General features: G+C 39.7%; 1 protein-coding gene across 2 annotated transcripts in view; it reads left to right on the top strand.

The window, feature by feature from the left end:
• The window catches only part of MARCHF8 (membrane associated ring-CH-type finger 8), a 135,643-nt gene that overhangs the window by 70,428 nt on the left and 46,732 nt on the right, over nucleotides 1-18,483 (top strand). For both annotated transcript variants that reach the window (XM_054576889.1, XM_054576891.1), the window contains exon 3: nucleotides 16,507-16,557. In XM_054576889.1, the coding sequence (XP_054432864.1) occupies nucleotides 16,507-16,557 (51 nt within the window). The remainder of the gene's footprint in view (nucleotides 1-16,506; nucleotides 16,558-18,483) is intronic.

The following is an 18,483-nucleotide window of genomic DNA, read 5'->3' as shown; positions in this document are numbered from 1 at the left end:
AGGTGTTGTGTTGTTTGGCACAGCTCAGCAGTTCCAGTTTCCCCAGTGTACTATGAATTGTGTGTATATGTATAAAAATGATTCTGTTGTACATATTATGTAAAATTCCAGATATGAAAATATCTCACATTTTGCAATAAATATGCTTGATGCAGCTTTCTCTAGTAAGTGGAGTTATGCAGTTGTTAACTATTCAATTTATATATAGCCTTTTTTATAGCATCTAAATGGGGGAAGCTACCACTCAGGGTTTCTTTTATTTACTTTAACATTGTATATACTAATATCATGTTTCTTCTGTGCCATGTACTGTTCTTCTAAGCCTTAGGCGTTTACAAATATTAACTCAGTGGATTCATTTGATCCTCGTATGAGCACTATGAGTTAAGCACTATCATTGTCATCTTTATTTTATATGTGAGGCACAGAAAGTTTGGATGAGTTGCCAACGGTTCCCTGTTTGGTAGTTGGCAAGTGGTAAAATTGGTATCACACCCAACCAACCTCCCCACCCCTGCTCTTCCCTTATTGGCTCTTCACAGGCTGCTTAGCCAGCGACTGTGCTCTTTTTTCAAACCACATGTCCCTCCTAATGAACCTCACCCAGTTCCACTCCCTCTGTGTCTACATTCCTTCAACACTTAATAAGTGTATACTGAACTCAGTTCAGAGGTTCTTCTGTTTGATTCCTTGTGTCTTTGTCTTGAGTCTTCATTAATTTATTAATTTTTTGAACCCATATATAATCACCCATTTCATGGTGGGTGCTTTTTTAGGCATCGAGCATAAATGTGACATAACACAGAGATACCCTCTGTATTGCCTAAATCTCTCCCAGGCCATGTGCTTCTCTGAGTATCCACACTGTAACTGTACCACAGGGCTTCATCACTTCTTTGTTGTAGCAGCTTACACATTTGTCTTCTTGCCTCCGCCTTCCTCTTTCTGCTGTGTGCACTGCTTGCAGGGAAAATGGACAGTTATACAGTTCAATGTGGTAAGTGCCATGGTCCAGAGAAGCACCCCTGACTCAGTCTCATGCTGACAGGATGGTTTCTTGGGAGAAGAGATGTCAAAGATGAGTCCTTAAGAAAAAGTAGGAGTTAGATGAAGATAGAGGAGAAGAGTATGCAGGCCAGAGAAAATAGTGCAAGGTAAAAATTCCTTGTGAGGTAAGAGTGTATGGTGTATTTGAAGGACTGAAAAAAAAAACTCATTATATGTGTGTGTCAGAAAAAGAGGAAGCAAATGTAGGTAGGAACAATGAGGGAAGGTAGAAGTGACTGCATTGATGCTAAGAGCACTGGGAGATCAATGAAGGTATAAAACAGGGTATTACATAGTCCAAGCTCTATTTTAGTAAGATCCATGTAGTTTGGAGAGGGCAGTCAAGGAGGAGACCACCTAGAAGGCTCTTGTGGCAGTCCTTCTGATGATGGCCTAGACAAAAGAGGTGGCACTGGGGATGAGGGTACTTACCAGGTGGAAGGAGATGGACAGGAAGTGGGTTCAACAACAGTGCTGGTGGCTGATTGATTGCGGTTGTCAGAGATAGGTGAGGTCTGGCCTAGACAACAGGGGACATCATTCACTTCAGCAGAGGAGAGGCAGCTAGTGAATTTGATGGTTGATGTGCAAGTGTGAGGTACTTGTGTGTGGATGATCCAGTTGGAGATATCTAGAATCTGAATCTCTACAGAGAGAAATCTGTCTAAGCTAGAGATAGAAAGATGGAAGCTATGCAGTTGGTAGCATATAGACAGGAATGGGGGCCCCAGGAACAGTTAAAATTATCAGTTAGAATAGCCTGAGAAGGACACAAGATGTGTGCCAGGACCCCGACAAAGAGGAGACACTATCTGCAGTTACTGTCTCACAGACACATCTTATCGTGTCAGCAGATACCCCATGCTGACAGTTACATTTGGTGTTTGAAGTATTTTGGAATAGTTTTGTATCTTCCTTTCATGCCACTTTTGCATAAACAATGAAATGTCACACTTTTCATTCAGTCATACTGGTGCTAAGTTTATGCATTTTTCATGTTTGCTTATGAAAACTCAGTTTACCTCGTTTCAGAAGCCTGTCTTTTTTAAATAACAGCATTGCGATTGGAGTCACAGTTTTAAGGAACTATGTAAATAAGTAGTTGTGGTTGCAGTTATAAGGAGTCTCAATGATATATTCTACCTCAGGGCTTTGGTTTTGAATTAGGCTTAGACTAATTAAGGCATAATGCTTGTGTATTATTAGCTGTGTAATTAGCACTTAAAATCAGAGTCACACAAATTATGAACAGTATGCTCACGTGATTTGGATTGTACCCCAATTCACTGATATCTGTTCCTGGACAGCAGAAGTTTTCTTTTTCAAATTAAGTACATGACTTAGGATTCTATTGAGCAGCGTAGTTCTTGTGGCCACCCAGTGAAAGTCACCATCCTTCTTTCTTGGCCTTAGTGGGCCTCCCAAACCAACTCACTGATAGCAGTTATTGTCATCCCAAATCTAACTCACAGGCACAGAGACATGTAACTTTAGAATCTTTTACCAAGCTAACTGTGATAATACCTTTGAAAAATAATTTTATTAAATTCAAGGTAATATTAATAGTTTCATGAGGAAAAATTGAACTTTGAGCCTATCACTTTAAGAAATTGTTTATTATGAAAAATGGAAAATGTGGGAGGCCTGTTTTAGATTCAAAGAGACTAAGAGGCATAACAACCATATGTAATGTGTAAACCTTGAAGGGCAATTTGAATATTATCTGTAAATTAGATGATAATTATAGAATTATGGTTAATGTTTTTAGATGTAAATATTGTACTATGGTTATACAGAGGAGTGTCATCATTAGAAAATGCACACAGTAATATTTAAGGGTAATGTACACAATGTCTACAACTTATTTTCAAATGATTCATCCAGAAAATAAAATTAACAAAGAAGAGAGTGTGTGTATGTCGGCGGGGGGGGGGCGGGGGTGGGGAGGTGGGTGTGGGTGTGTGTGTGTGTGTGTGTGTGTGTGTGTGTAGTGGGTGTGTGCCTCAGAAAAAGAGAAAGCTAATATGGCAAATTTTGTAACAGCTGATGCATAGAGATATGAGTTTATTTCTGGGCTCTCTGTTCTGTTGCATTGATCCACGTGTCTGTTATGCCAGTACCGGACTGTTTTGATTACAGTGGCCTGATATAACTTGATAATCAGGTATTGTGATCCCTTCTACTTTGTTCTTCTTTCTCAAAATTGCTGAGGTTATTTGGAGTTGTTTATGGTTTCCTATAAATTTTTGAAATATTTGTCCTATATCTATGAAATATTTCTTTGGTATTTCAATAGGGATTGCATCGAATCTATAGATTGCTTTGGGTAGTATGAACATTTTAATGATATTAATTCTTACAATCGATAAACAAAGTATATGCTTCCATTTATTTGTATCTTCCTTAATTTCTTTTTTCATTGTTGTGTAGTTTTTTGAGTATAGGTCTTTTACCTCCTCGGGTAAGTTTATTCCCAAGTACGTTATTTTTCTTGTTGCTTTAGTAAATGGAATTTTTTTCCTAATTTCTTTTTCTAGTATTTCATTGGTTTTGTACAAAAATGGCTTCAATTTCTGAATATTGACTTTCTATCCTACTGTTTTGCCAAAATCATTTATTAGGTCGAATAATTTTTTGGCGGAGTCTGTGGGGTTTTCTATGTACACTTTCCTATCATCTGCAAACAATGACAGTTCTACTTCCTCCTTTCCAATTTGGATATCTTTTATTTCTTTTTATTGTCTGATCGCTGTGGCTGGAACTTGCAATACTATGTTGAATAGAAGTGGTGAAAACAGACCCCGTTGTCTTGTTCTGATCTTAGTGGGAAAGCTTTTAGTTTTTGCCTGCTGAGTATGATATTGGCTGTAGGTTTCATGTATATGGCCTTTGTTATGGTGAAGTAAGCTCCTCAAGATAATATCCCACTTGATCATGATGTATGATCTTTTTAATGTATTTCTGGATCTGGTTTGCCAATATTTTGTTGAGGATTTTAGTGTCTATGTTCATCAGTGATACTGGCCTGTAGTTTTCTTTCTTTCTTGCATCTTTACTTGGTTTTGGAATTAGGATAAAGCTGTCTTTATAAAAAGAGTTTGGGAATCTTCCCTCTTCTTGAATGTTTTGGAATAGTTTGAGCAAAGTAAGAGTTAGCTCTTCCCTAAATACTTGGAAAAATTCGCCTATGAAGCCGTTTGGTCCAGGGCTTTTGTGTGCCGGGAGCTTTATGATTACAGCTTCAGTATCAGTCAGTAGCTGTTATCGATCTCTTCAGGCTTTCTGCTGCTTCTTGATTTCATTTTTTCAAGATTGTGTTTCCAGAAATTTGTCACTTTGGTCCAGGCTGTCAAACTTCTTGGCAATATAGCTGTTTGTAGTATTTTCTGATAATCCTTTGTAATTCTTTGGTATTGGTTGTAATTTCTCCTCTTTCACTTCTGTTTTTATTTATTTGGGTCTTCTCTCTTTTTTTCTTGATGAGTGTGGTTAAAAGCTTGTCGCTTCTGTTTATCTTTTCAAAGAATCAGCTCCTGGATTTATTGATCCTTGGAATTCTCCTTTTAGTCTCTTTGTCATTTAATTCTGCTCTGGTCTTGATTATTTCATTACTTCTACCTGCTCTGGGTGTTGTTTTTTGTTGTTATTCCAGTTCTTGTAGATGTAGGGTTAGGTGGTTTATTTGAAGTTTTTCTAGATTTCTTAACTTTCTTAGGTACACCTGTATTACTATTAACTTGCCTCTCAGGACTGCCTTCACTGTGTCCCATAGGTTCTGGGCTGTTGTGTGTTCATTTTCATTTGTTTCCAGAAATTTTCTGATTTCTTCTTCAATCTCATTATTAACCCTTTCATTGTTTAATACTTGCTGTTCAGTCTCCATGAATTTGAATGTTTTTGAATTTTTTCCTTCAGGTTGGTTTCTCGTTTCAAGCTTTTTGATCCAAGAAAGTGCTTGATATGATTTCAATTTTCTTGTATTTGTTGAGCCTAGTTTTGTGTCTTATCATTGAAAATTTCCCATGTGCATTTGAAAAGAATGTGTATTTTGTTTCTTTGTGGTGAAAGTTCTACATATATCAATGAAGCCCATCTGATCTAGAGTGTCATTCAGTTCCACAATATCCTTGTTGATTCTTTGGAAGATCTATCCATTGTTGACAGTGGGGTGTTAAAATCCCCTAGTGTAACTGTATCGCTGTCTATTCTTCCTTGAAGTCCTCCCAAGATTTTCCTTATATAGTTGGGTGCCTCTATATTGTGGGCATATGTATTAACAATGGTTATATCTTCTTGCTGGTTGCTTCCCTTAATTTTTATGAAGTGTCCTCTATCTCTTTTTATGGCCTTTGCTTTGAAGTCTATTTTGTCTGATATAAGTATTGCTATTCCAACTTCTTTTCATGTCCATTTCCTTGAAATATTTTTTCTATCCCTTCACTTTCAGTGTGTGTAGATCTCCTTTTCTGAGGTGAGTTTCTGTAGACAGCACATATGTGGGTCATATTTTCTTACCCGTTCAGCTACCCTATGTCTTTTGATGGAGTATTCAATCCATTTACATTTAACGTTGTTATTGATAGGTTCTTATTCATTGCCATCTTTTTCTGTACTTGTGTTTCTGTCTCTCTCTTACTCTCTGTCTCTCTCTCCCTCTCTCTGTCTCTCTGTCTCTTTCTTCTTTTTATAGCAGTCTGTTCAGCATCTCTTGCAGTGGTGGCTTGGTGGAGACATATTCTTTTAGCCTTCTTTAGTCTGGGAAACTCCTTATTTCACCATCTATTTTAAATGAGAGCCTTGCACGATAGAGTAATCCTGACTGTAAGTCCTTGGTTTTCATTTTCTCAAATATTTCATGCCATTCCCTTCGAGCATGTAGTTTTTCTGTGAGAAATGCACTTATAGCCTTATTGGAGCTCCCTTATATGCTACTTGCTGTTTCTCTCTTACTGCCTTTAGGATTCCCTCTTTGACTTTATATTTTGCCATTTTTATTATGATGTATCTTGGAGTAGGCCTCTTTGAGTTCTTCTTGATTGGGATTCTTTGTGTTTCCCGATCATGCATGACTTTTCCCCTCACCAAGTTAGGGAAGTCTTCTGTCATTTTTCAGACAGGTTTTCTATCCCTTGCTCTTTTTCTTCTCCTTCTGATATTCCTATAATGTGAATGTTGTTACATTTCATGTTGTCCTGAAGTTTCCTTAAACTATCCTTGTTCTTCTTGAATTTTTAAAAAAAATTTTGTTGCTATGCCTGGGTATTTCTTTCCACCTTGTCTCCCAGCTCACTGATCCAGTCCTCTGCTTCATCCAGCCTGCTTGTAATTCCTTCTAATGTATTTTAATTTCAGATATTGTATTCTTCATTTCTTCCTGATTCTTGTTCATAGGTTCTATTTCCTTTGTCATGCTACTATAGTCCCCACTCAGTTCCTTGTAGTTGTCACCGAGTTCCTTGAGCATCGCTATAACCAATCTTTTTAATTCTGTGTCTGATAGATGGCTTGCCTTAATTTCATTTAGCTCTTTTTCTGGGTATTCCTCTATTCCTTTCTGTTAGGGGTTCTTTCTTTGGCTCTCCATTTTAAGTGACTCTTTTTGCTTGTCTCTGTGTCTTAGGGTGCTCTGCTTTATCTGCCTGTCTTCATGGAGTGGACTTCTGTGGTAGGCGTTCTGTGGGACTCAGTGGTGCAGTCTCCTTGATCTGCCAATCTGGATGCTCTAGGATTGTCTTTTATTTAGTTTATGTGGGCTCTTTTGTCGTACTTGAGCTTTGTTTGTTGGCGGCTCCTTTGTTGGTGGGTTCTCCCTTCCAGCTGGCTTACTGGTAGTCACAACTTCCATCTTGTTTTGTATCATGTTGTACAGGTGTTGGTTAACAAAGTAGTATTTCAGAAAACTAAACCCATGCCAGCAAAAAGAACCCCTCTGCCACATCAGCATATCAACTGCAATTGAGCAAAGATTAATAAAGGTGAAGAGAGAATAAGAATATTATAAGATAGGAGAAAGGGAAGATATGTCCAAAAGATAGGAAAATGTTTTTGAGTGAGAAGAGGGGGGAGAATTTATAAGGATAGAACCAAAATGAAGAAAGGGAGAGAACAAATTTTAAATGTAAGTAAAACAGGGAAGGTTATTGGCAAAAATGAAATACGAAAAAGGAAGAGTATACTATGATGTTTGAAGTAAAATTTAAAATGTTATTGAACTAATAGCAGGATCAAAATTGCAGAAAACCTTGTCAATAACAGCAAGAGCTGAGTGATGATTAATAAAGGTAGAAAGGGAATAAAAATGTTGTACAAAGGAGAAAAGTGAATATGAGATGTCTGCAGTAAAGAAAAATGATTTTGAGAAGATGGGGGAGGAAAACCAATAAGAATATGGAATAGAACCCAGGATAAGAAAGGGAAAAAATACATATATAAAAAGTTAAAATAAAATTCCTCACTCAACTGATCAAGGGCAGAGGGAAGGAAAAATGGAGTAAGATGGGGGAGAGTATCCTATGGGGTTGAAAGTACAAACAAATTGTGAACAAATGGGAATACCATTGGAGAAGAACAGCAATAACTGTGATATCTCTCCCAACTAACTGCAATTTATAAAGGTGGGAAGAAAATAAAACTATTTTAAGAGAGGGAAGAAGAATATATATGAGCTGACTTAGGAAGAATGCTCTTGCAAAGATAGATGGAGGGGAAATATTAAGTGTAAGGTAAGCAACATGGCGTAGCATGGGAGAAAAATCAAGTTTCCAATGACAGTAAGAAAGGTCAGGAAGAAGGCAAAATGGAGTAAGAGCAGGGAAGGGTGCTCTGTGGGATTTGAAATAATGATAAGAAAAAAATTGTATAATCTGAATAAAAATAAAAAATAAAAGACCAAGGGTAGTGAGTTTGTTGGAATACAGTTGAAGCAAAAGAAGAAATATTAAAAGGCTATGTGAAAGGAAAAAAAGAAAGAAAGAAAAAAAATGCAAGTTCTGAGGAGGAGCTGGGTGATATTAATCTCAACTGTTGGTGTTTGCCTTCTGACCTCTTTCTCGATTGTTTTGGGGTTTTTGTGTGTTTTTTTTTTTTTCCTAGTTGGGACTCCTTTTCTTTTTTTATAATTTTATTATAATTTATTTTTTCAAATACATTTGTCTCTGCCAACCCCACACCTCTTTACCTTGCCCCCTCCCTCCTTTCCTCCCTCAGATCTTCCCCTTTGGTTTTGTCCATGAGTCCTTGCTATATGTTCCTTGACTTTCCCCTTCCCTTCCCTGTCCCCGCCCCCCCCTCCTTCCCTCTTGTCTCTGTTGGTTTCTTTTCCTTTCAGTGTTGCTGGTCTTATTTTCCTTGCATCTTTGTATTGTTGGTTAGGTTCTGCTTATAGGTGAGATCATATGGTATTTGTCTTTCGCCCCCTGGCTTATTTCACTTAGCATAATGCTCTCGAGTTCCATTCATGCTGTCGCGAAGTTTAGTAGTTCTTTTTTTCTTTCTGCTGCGTAGTAGTCCATTGTGTAGATGTACCATCATTTTTTTCATCAAATCATCTACTGATGGGCATTTAGGTTGCTTCCAACACTTGGCTATTGTAAATTGTGCTGCTATGAACATTGGGGTGCATAGGTTCTTTTGTATTGGCGTTTTGGTGTTCTTAGGGTATAGTCCCAGCAGGGGAATCGCTAGATCAAAAGGCAGTTCCATTTTCAGCTTTTTGAGGAAATTCTACGCTGCTTTCCACAGTGGCTGCAGCAGTCTGCATTCCCACCAACAGTGTACTAGGGTTCCCTTTTCTCCACAGCCTCGCCAGCACCTGTTGTTTGTGGATCTGTTTACGATGGCCATTCTGACCGGTGTGAGATGGTACCTCATTGTGGTTTTGACCTGCATTTCTCTGATGGCTAGTGATGCTGAGCATCCTTTCAAATGCCTCTGAGCCTTCTGTATGTCCTCCTTGGAAAAGCGTCTGCCCAGGTCCTTTGTCCATTTTTTGATTGGATTGTTTGTCTTCTTGGAGTGGAGTCGAGTGAGTTCTTTATATATTTTGGAGATCAGACCTCTATCTGATGTATCATTAGTGAATATATTTTCCCATAGGGTTGTCTCCCTTTTCATTTTGCTGATGTTTTCTTTAGCTGTGCAGAAGCTTCTTATTTTGATGAGGTCCCACTTGTTTATTCTTTCCTTTATGTCCCTTGCTTTAGGAGACATATCAGTGAAAAAATTGCTGCGTGGGATATCTGAGAATTTCCTGCCAATGTTCTCCTCTAGGACTTTGATGGTGTTGCGACTTCTATTTAAGTCTTTTATCCATCTTGAGTGTAGTTTTGTGTATGGTGTCAGCTGATGATCCAATTTCAATTTTTTGCATGTAGCCGTCCAGCTCTCCCAACACCATTTGTTGAAGAGGCTGTTATTGCTCCATTTTCTGCTTCTGCCCCCTTTGTCAAATATTAGATGTCCATAGAGACCTGGGCTTATTTCTGGGCTTTCTATTCTGTTCCCCTGGTCTATGGGTCTGTTCTTATGCCAGTACCAGATTGTTTTGAGTATAGTGGCTTTGTAGTACAGTTTGATGTCTGGTGTTGTGATCCCTCCTACTTTGTGTTTCTTTCCCAAAATTGCTGAGGCTATTCGGGGTCGTTTATGGTTCCATATAAATTTTTGAAATGTCTGTTCTATTTCTGTGAAATATGTCATTGGTATCTTAATAGGGATTGCGTTGAATCTATAAATTTCTTTGGGTAGTATGGACATTTTGATGATATTAATTCTTCCAATCCATGAGCACGGTATATGCTTCCATTTATTTGTGTCTTCCTTAATTTCTTTCTTCAATGTTGTATAGTTTTCTGCGTACAGGTCTTTTACGTCTTTGGTTAAATTTATGCCTAGGTACTGTATTTTTTTTCTTGCTATATCGAATGGTATTTTTTTTTCTGATTTCTTCTTCTTCTATTGCATTGCTGGTGTACAAAATCGCCTTTGATTTCTGAATGTTGACTTTGTATCCTGCTGGTTTGCCAAATTCACTTATTAGGTTGAGGAGTTTTTTGGTAGAGTCTGCAGGGTTCTCTATGTACACTATCATGTCATCTGCAAACAATGAGAGCTTTACTTCCTCTTTTCCTATTTGGATGCCTTTTATCTCTTTCTCTTGTCTGACCGCTGTGGCTAGGACTTCCAATACTACGTTGAAAAGAAGCGGTGAAAGCGGACATCCTTGTCATGTTCCCGATCTTAGTGGGAAAGCTTTCAGTTTTTGCCCGTTGAGTATGATATTGGCTGTAGGTTTTTCATATATGGCCTTTATTACATTGAGGAATACCCAATTTATTCCCATTTTGCTGAGTGTTTTGATCATAAATGGGTGCTGTGCCTTATCGAATGCTTTCTCTGTGTCTATCGAGATGATCATGTGTTTTTTGTCTTTTATTTATGTGATTTTTCATGTTTACTGATTTGCGTATATTGAACCATCCCTGCATGCCTGGGATGAATCCCATTTGATCGTGGTGGGTAATCTTTTGAATGTATTGCTGGATGCGGTTTGCCAATATTTTGTTGAGGATTTTTGGTTTTGTTTTTTTTATCAGCTCAAGGTCCCAGGGTGTGTAGTCCAACTTCTGGCAACACTGCCTGTATCTCCTTCACCTGCCTCTAGAGGGAGCTTCTTTTGTGATGGAGAAGGTGGGACCTCTTTGTCTCTCCTGGGAAGGACTGTTCAGTTTTGGGAAAATTGTGAGTGTGATACCCCCGCCCCTCCTCCTCCCATCTTAGTCTGTCCCAGCTTATTTCCAGTAATGTACAGTGTCTGATTAAATAGCTGTCTGTTTCACAGGGGGAGTTGGCATTCTGTGTAAGAGTGTCAGCTCTCTCCCGGTTGGTGTAGACAGTAGCTCTGTGTGCGAGCCAAGGCTGAGCAGAGTCCTGAGTCCCCCTTGCTGCACCACTTTCTGTACTCCCTGCTTTGATGGCCCCAGTGGAATAGGGCCCTGGAACCCGGTGTGCTTTGTGTCTCTGTGAGGAGTTCAAAGTGGGCCCTTTTTAGGTGTCCCTCTTGCTGTCTTTGTCTTGTGGAAATGCCCTCTGCAGATTGTTAAGCCTGCCCAGCTGTTACTGCAGATCTTCCCTTGCTCCTGAAGGAGGAGGGGGCTGGGCACAACCTTCTCTCCCTGGAGGTTCCACCTAGGAAGGGGACTCAGTTTGGCTTTAAATAACCTCAGGTGCACAGTTCCCAGCCCACTGCCCTCAGAGCATACAGCAGCCCACACTCCCCCTCTGCACAGCTGCTCTGGGCTTGTGCCAAGAAATCACCTTCCTTTGCACCTTTTTGATCAATATGCCCAGCTATACTGAGTGGGAGCAAATAGCACCCTCAATCCTTTTGCCTTGTTGCCAGGACAGCTGCAGGTGCACAGTCCCTGCCCAGCACACCTCAGCTTCCCTTTTAAAAATGTCTCTCCGGGTTCCCCACTGCAGTGCTGTCATTGTTCAGCTTTCTGTACATACCGCCTGTCCAAAAAGTCAAGAGTCTGTCACAGTCACAGCTGGCCGCAGCTGTCCTTCTCCACCAGATCCAGTTACAGACAGTATCTCTCTGTCTCTCTCTGGCACTCTCCCTGTTGGTGTTTGTCGCTGCAACTATGGGTGTGCCGCTTGCTGTGTGCATGAGTAGCCTGGATCTCCCTGATGAGTGTGTATTCAAGTTGCTCCTGGCCTGGGTCTGGGGATTCCCTGCCCTGGGAGGGGAGGGAAGTGCTAAGCTGCTATCTTTGACCAGGCTCTCCACAGATGCAGTTGCTGTGGCTGCTGGTGCCATGCCTGGGGATTTTCCCCATCGACCTATAAAACCTCCTAATCACCCATTTTGAAGCATCTTCTGTACTCTGGCTTCCAAACTTCATATCAGCTAAGAGTCCATCAACTGTTCAATTTATTTTTCAGAAGTTCACCTAAGTGCCTGAGTTGGGTGCAAGAGTAAGTGAACTTGCTTCCACCTACTTAACCACCATCTTCCACTCTGTCTAGCTTTTAATTAAAGTCTCTTTTGGTAGTGAACTATTCTCTCTTTTATGACATGATGATGCTTTTTTTTTTTAACTGTCTGGATTTGGCAGAGTAAAACATTTCTGAATGTCTTTTGAAACTTGATTGATCATGAAGTTCAAAGTCTTGGAGTCACTGATTTAGGGGCTGAGTAATAGTATAGCCCTTCAGATTTGCAAAAACCTAGCAGTTTAGTCCACCAAATACAGAGAGCTGGATTTGTAACCTGTTTTTGGCATAGAACTCCTAAAATTCTTGGAATCTTCTTAGCTCTGGGAGTATTTTTTCTTTTCATAATAAACCCCTTTCTCCAAACCTGAAGCTATGCTAATGAATTAACTCTTGGTGGTCCCCTAGAAACGTTCAGGGTGGGGTCTACTCACCAGAAAAACCAACCACGTGACTAGAAGGTTGGGGCTTCCAGCCCCATTCCCCTAACCTCCAGGGAGTAAAGAGGGACCAGGGATTGAGTTCAGCCACCAGTGGCTCGTGATTTTATCAATCATGCCTACATAATGAAACCTTTATTAAAAACTCTTAGGCAGCAGGGTTTGAGGAGGATGGCATACCTCAATTCTACAGGGACAGAGGCTCTAGTACTCAGGATGTAAGTGCATGTACCCATTAACACTTAATGTTCCTATTCCCCAGCCCTTGACAATCTCCAGTCTACTTTCTAATTCTATAGTTTTATCTATTCTGGATATTTTATGTAATATGTGACCTTTGTATCTGCCTCCGTTCACTTAGCATAATGTTTTCAAAGTTTATCCATGTTGTGAATGTATCAATACTTAATTACTTTTTATGACTGAATAAAAAGTATCCCATTATGTGGATAATACTGTATTTTGTTTATCAGTATATTCATTGATGGACTTTTGGGATGGCCTCCATGTTTTGGATATTTTTACTTTGTTTGCAAGGTGTATCTTTTTTCCCTCTCTTATTTTTAACCTGCCAGTAGCTTTCCAACCTTGCCGTTTTAGATTTTTATGTACGCTTTATTTCATAGGCATGATTGATTAAATCATTGGTATTGGCAGTTGATTCAGTCTTCACCCCCTTTCCCCTCTCTGGAGTTCAGAGGATAGGACTGAAAGTTCCAACCTTCTGATCAGGGAGTTGGCTTCATTGGCAATCAGCTCCCATTCTTAGGTACTTTCCAAAAGTCACCTCGTTAACATAACAAAACACACCTTTAACATTATCAAAAGTTAATTCCAATGGTTTTGGGAGCTGTGAGCCAGGAACTAGACAATGACCAAATATATATGAGAAATATATTTTGGTCATCTGAATGACCTAATGTTTACTTACTGTAAATTACAGATTCACACAAGTAGTTGTAAAAGATGAAACAGAAATATTTCATGTCCTCTTATCTATGAGGGGGAACCCAAAAAACCCTGGAATTATCTACTCGAGAGCAGGCTCCCTATACTACAGGCTTCCACCCCTAGGTGTGTGTCTTAGGAACCCATTTGTATCAGTGTACCAACTGGCGTTGTTGTAAGAGGCTGTGTTGGGCTTCAGTAAATTTTTTTAAAGGCTCTTTAAATGCATTTGCTCATTTCACGATGGGTGATTTACAAGCACACCTGCCCACACCCCACTGAATGTTCAGACCTTTTTGACCAAAAAGGTTATGATCCCGTGCCTCATCCTCCCTATTCACCCGATCTTGCCCTGAGAGACTTTTTTTTGTTGTTTCTTCGGATGAAAACAATCCTCAAAGGGAAACATTTTGCTGATGTGGAAGAGGTGAAACAAAAAATGGAAGAATCACTAAAAGGTATAAAAACTGACAAGTTTAAAACACTGTTCTGAGTGGTGAGAAAAAGTTTCCATGAATATATCACATCAAATGGAGAATACTTGGAAGATGACTGCAGTTCAAACACGTAAAAAAAAATACATTTTTTTATTAAATGAATTCCAGGGTTTTTTGACTCCCTCCTTGTACTTTAACCCAATGATAACATCTTACAAAGCAATATTAAAATATCACAACCAGTATATTAACACTGATGTAGTGAAGGTACAGATCCATTATCTCAAGGACCCCTCAGTTACTTTCATATAGTTACACCTCTTTCCTCCTGTCTCTATTCTCTCCTTAACAACTGACAGCCTCTCTTTCATGGTATTATAAAGTTCTCTTCTTATTTTTAAGAGTTATTACAGCAGGAAAAAATTCTATGTATTAAGTAATAGTAGTGGTAATGTGCTTATTTCACTTTTAAGTTTAATTAGAATGCCTCAAGGGTTTTGCCATGTGAGCATAATGTTAAATTGGGATAGAAAAAGGTGCTTTTTAAAACTTAGGAATCCCCCATAGCTGTTTTCTAAAAAGATGTAAAACTCTGTATTGATAATGGGTTTTGTCATTTGTTTATAGCTCCTAATGTCATAAATGACTGATTTTGCGGGTTTTCCCTGTAAAACTGATTCTGTTCCTGGGTGTTCAGGTGTCACAGTATGACACTGCACACTGCTCACTGTGTACGTATTCTCGGTTTCCCTCAGGCTTGTCAAGCAAACTGTGTGCATGGCAAGCCCCGCTGTCTCTCTCACTCGTGTTGTATCCCCGTCTTGTAGACGCACAGATAGAAACCAGGGTGTGGCTTAGACCCCTGACTAGAATACGTCAGTCCTCCACTTTCACTCTTTCACTGCTTTAAGTACAGCCTTGATCATCCAGTGCTGTATGTTTCAGTTGGTCTCTTCACTCCTACTCTTCTTTTTCTTTCTCTGTCTGCTAAGTGCTGTGCAAAGTATGAAACATGCTTCTGATAGAGGCAGGCTTAACTTAGAGTTATTTATTCCGAGAGCCAGCCTGGATGGCACAATTCAACAACTCACAAAAGGGAGGAGCAGGGCACTGCTGGAACCTGGCACCCTGTGAGAAAGAGTGCAGGGAGGCATGCAGACCTGGGGTGACTCTCTCTTCAGGGAGGCTGTGACTGGCATCTTTGTCCCCAGCTTTGTTGTTGGAATGGGCAGAATCCTTCATTTATTTGACCATCTGGAAAGCACTTAGAACATCTTGATTGTTAAGCCACGCTGGTTTTCATGTGGATCAGACCTCCCTCCCTCTCCCCTTTTACCTGCTTAATTACATCTCAACCTTCTCTGGTCTTCCTGTGCTAATTGCATACCAATGTTACCTAAATAGAGAATAGATAATCTCAAAAAAGAAGAAACATCATGTCTTCCATTTGTAATATTTTTTTTTTAATTTGGGTTTAGAGCAAGGGTGAGTTGTTTCAGGGAAAGTTACTTTCTTATTTTTAAAATTAGATTGACATTTGGAATACTAATTTTTTAAAAAGTTATAGTGTGAAAGATTATTGTATTCATTTGCTAGGACTGCCAGAACAAAATACCACAGATAGCATTGCTTAAACAACAGGGATTTTCTAACAGTCTGGAGGCTAAAAGTCTGAAATCAAAGTGTCAGCAGGTTTGGTTCCTTCCGGGGCCTCTTTCCTTGGCTTGTAGATGGCTCTCTTCTCCCTGTGTCTTCATATGGTATTCTCTCTGTATGTATCTGTGTCCTAATTTCCCCTTCTTATAAAGACACCACTCATATTAGGTCAGGGCCCACCCTAATAACCTGACCTCATTTTAATGTAATTAATTCTTTAAAGACACTATCTCCAGATATAGTCACATTCTGAGCACTGGGGATTAGGACGTCAATATATGCATTTTGGGGGAACACAATTCAGTGGATAACAGTTATGTCTTAGGAAGGTTAATGTAAAAGCAGAAAGACCAAAGAGTTACTTGAGAAATGAAGAGAACCTCAACTAATGCTTTGACAATAGAAATGAAGATGATATTTGAGATTGAGAGATGTTGAGAAGGAAGAATTTGATATAAGACTTTGTGACTGAACTGTGGAGAGTTGTGAGAGGGAATAAGCTAGCATGACTCAGATTTCTCTCATTCAAGAGGAGAAACAGGCTTGAGGGAATAGATGTGAACTGTGCAGATATTGCTATTAAGTACCTAACACTGACAACCAAATGAACTGAGTGGGGTCAGCTCTCCTCTCTTCCCCATCCTACAGGAGTCCTCATACATTGGACTATACCTCATGCAATTGAACATAGTTTTTTTGGCTCTGAACCTCCATTTGAATGTGTCATAATACATTTAGTACCCTCTTATTTTTACAGTTAGTTCCAAATTCCTGGGTGGTTTTGTTTTTTTTTTTTTCCTGTTAAGTTCCTTTAGGGCAGAGACTATTGTTTGATGCATTTTCCAAATTCTCCAGTGTCTGTTAGCTGACCCAGACGTTTGTGTTCAGCAAATTCTAGTTGAGAGAATGATTTGTCAGTAGGATTCTTTTGAACAGTTGCTTGTTCCTTGCACATTTTAATCATCTATTTGGTTTTCTTGCAGAATGAGAAGACTTTGGGACATTCCATGAGTCATTCAAGTTGCATTTCTAAGGTAGAGTGCCACTGAAATATGTTATTTTCATAGCTTGGGATGTTTGTTTTCCTAACCTTGCATGTTACACTCTTCTTTTAAAGACATGAGCTTGTTGATACAGGTCCTTAATGTGCTCTGGGACCATACAGTGGGCTGTGTGGCAGTTCAGTTTTCTAGTGAGGCAAATTCTCGGTGTGTGTTGGGGACAGTGACTAATAGAGGAAAACCCTATTTCTTCCAAGAGAAAGCATTTACTTTTGGGTAAAAGCAATCTCAGGGAGTCACCAGAGAGTCTAATTGAGGTCACAGAGAATCTGTCACCTCAATTAGATGTGCGTTTGACTGATAGTAACAGAAATCCAACTCTGGTAACTTAAATAATTATGGATTTATATAGTTCCAGTGACAAGATATCTGAAAGTAGGTGGTTCAGGGCTGATGCAGTTGCTGATAGAGGTTGCCAGGAATCCAGGTACTTTCTCTTCTCTGTGTGCCACCTTCCTTAGCATATTGTCAATCTCATGCTCAGCACCTCATGGTCTCAAGGTGGGAATGGGGCCTCCAGGCACCAAGGCTTGTGGCCCTGGCAAGAATGAGAATGATGAAGCATGGAGGGTTGTAGTCATTAAGAGTGACCCTTTTAAGGAGGAAGGCCAAAGCTTTCCCAGAAGCCCCACTTAGCTGCCTGACTATGCTTACATCTCACTGACCAGGACTGGATCACAAGGCCACCTCTAGCTGGAAAGTAGCAGGAAAAGGAGGGCTGAGTGGGTAAATCTGATGCACCTGTGGTATAATCACTTGCATAGCTACTAGGAGTAACTGAGGAGCCAGCAGACAGTGTGTCACATGCTGTGAGTTTGCTCCCATGTACTGCTCATCTCTCAGCCTACACAGGGGCTCTGACCAACCTCTTGTCCATGTAGGTATGTCCATCAAGGTTCCTTGCAGAGATGACCTTCTCCTCATGTCTATGTCACTTGACCTGACACAGATCCTGGCAGGAAAGACTGAGCAACACGAAAAAAACTTGTCCTGCTGTCTCAGGCCTCCTAGGTACTCTGAAATAGTCACATTAGATGCCATTTTAATTTATAAACTACACAGATACTTGCATTTATATCAACCTATATTTTGAACCAAATTAGAATTTATCAAATCCTTTAAAACAATCAGTCTGTTCTTAGGCATACTTGTGATCTAATCATATCATTCATCCACTTAATTTTGCATAAAAACAAAAGTTCATAGTGCTTAGTATGACACTGAAGGCCATTTGCAGCGTGTTCCTCAGGTCATTCCTGACCTGATCTGGCCCCAGACCAGTCACTCAAGCCACGGGCTTAGGCCACCTCATATAAATGCCTTTTCTCAAATTCTCCCTCCTGTCCAACCTCCATTTATTTTCTTTTGCTGTTCCTTCAGCTAGGAATGGTGGAGCTATAGAGCTGTGCAGTGGTGAATCATTCCTGTCTGAGTATAAAGGAAGGTTCTGTCTGCACACCTTTTGAAAGAGCTTTGAAAAAAGTGATGTGCAGATGCAGAGAGCATGTCTGATTAAGTTGAATTAAAGATTTAAAAGCATACAGTAGCACTCATTGCCTTTGCCTCAGTGGCTAAGGACAGATCAAGGAGGGCATCATCCTGCACTTCAAATATGTGTCTCTTTATGGTTTTAGCAAGAATTTATTTGCAAGAAGCAAAGTTTCCTCCTATAGTTAAAAAAAAAAAAAATTGTGAACCACTGGCTTACAGTGTCTCAAGGAACATTTTATGGGCTTGGCCCAGGCCTGGGGTATAGATATTCTGAGTTTCTCTGTGAGGGTTTTGAGGTTAGATGGATAAGGATTTATTAGCCATGTGACTTTGAGGAAGGATCCTTTTCTGAGCTGTAATTTCCTGATGAGTAAAATTAGGGCAATAAAACAACCTTTAGGGTTGTTA

The sequence above is a fragment of the Pteronotus mesoamericanus genome, unplaced genomic scaffold (genome assembly GCF_021234165.1).
Source record: "Pteronotus mesoamericanus isolate MK-2021 breed Mesoamerican mustached bat unplaced genomic scaffold, CSHL_Meso_final contig_35, whole genome shotgun sequence".
Classification (NCBI taxonomy): domain Eukaryota; kingdom Metazoa; phylum Chordata; class Mammalia; order Chiroptera; family Mormoopidae; genus Pteronotus; species Pteronotus mesoamericanus.
The sequence above is the reverse complement of the archived record's forward strand: the minus strand, read 5'-3'. Positions and strand labels throughout refer to the sequence as shown.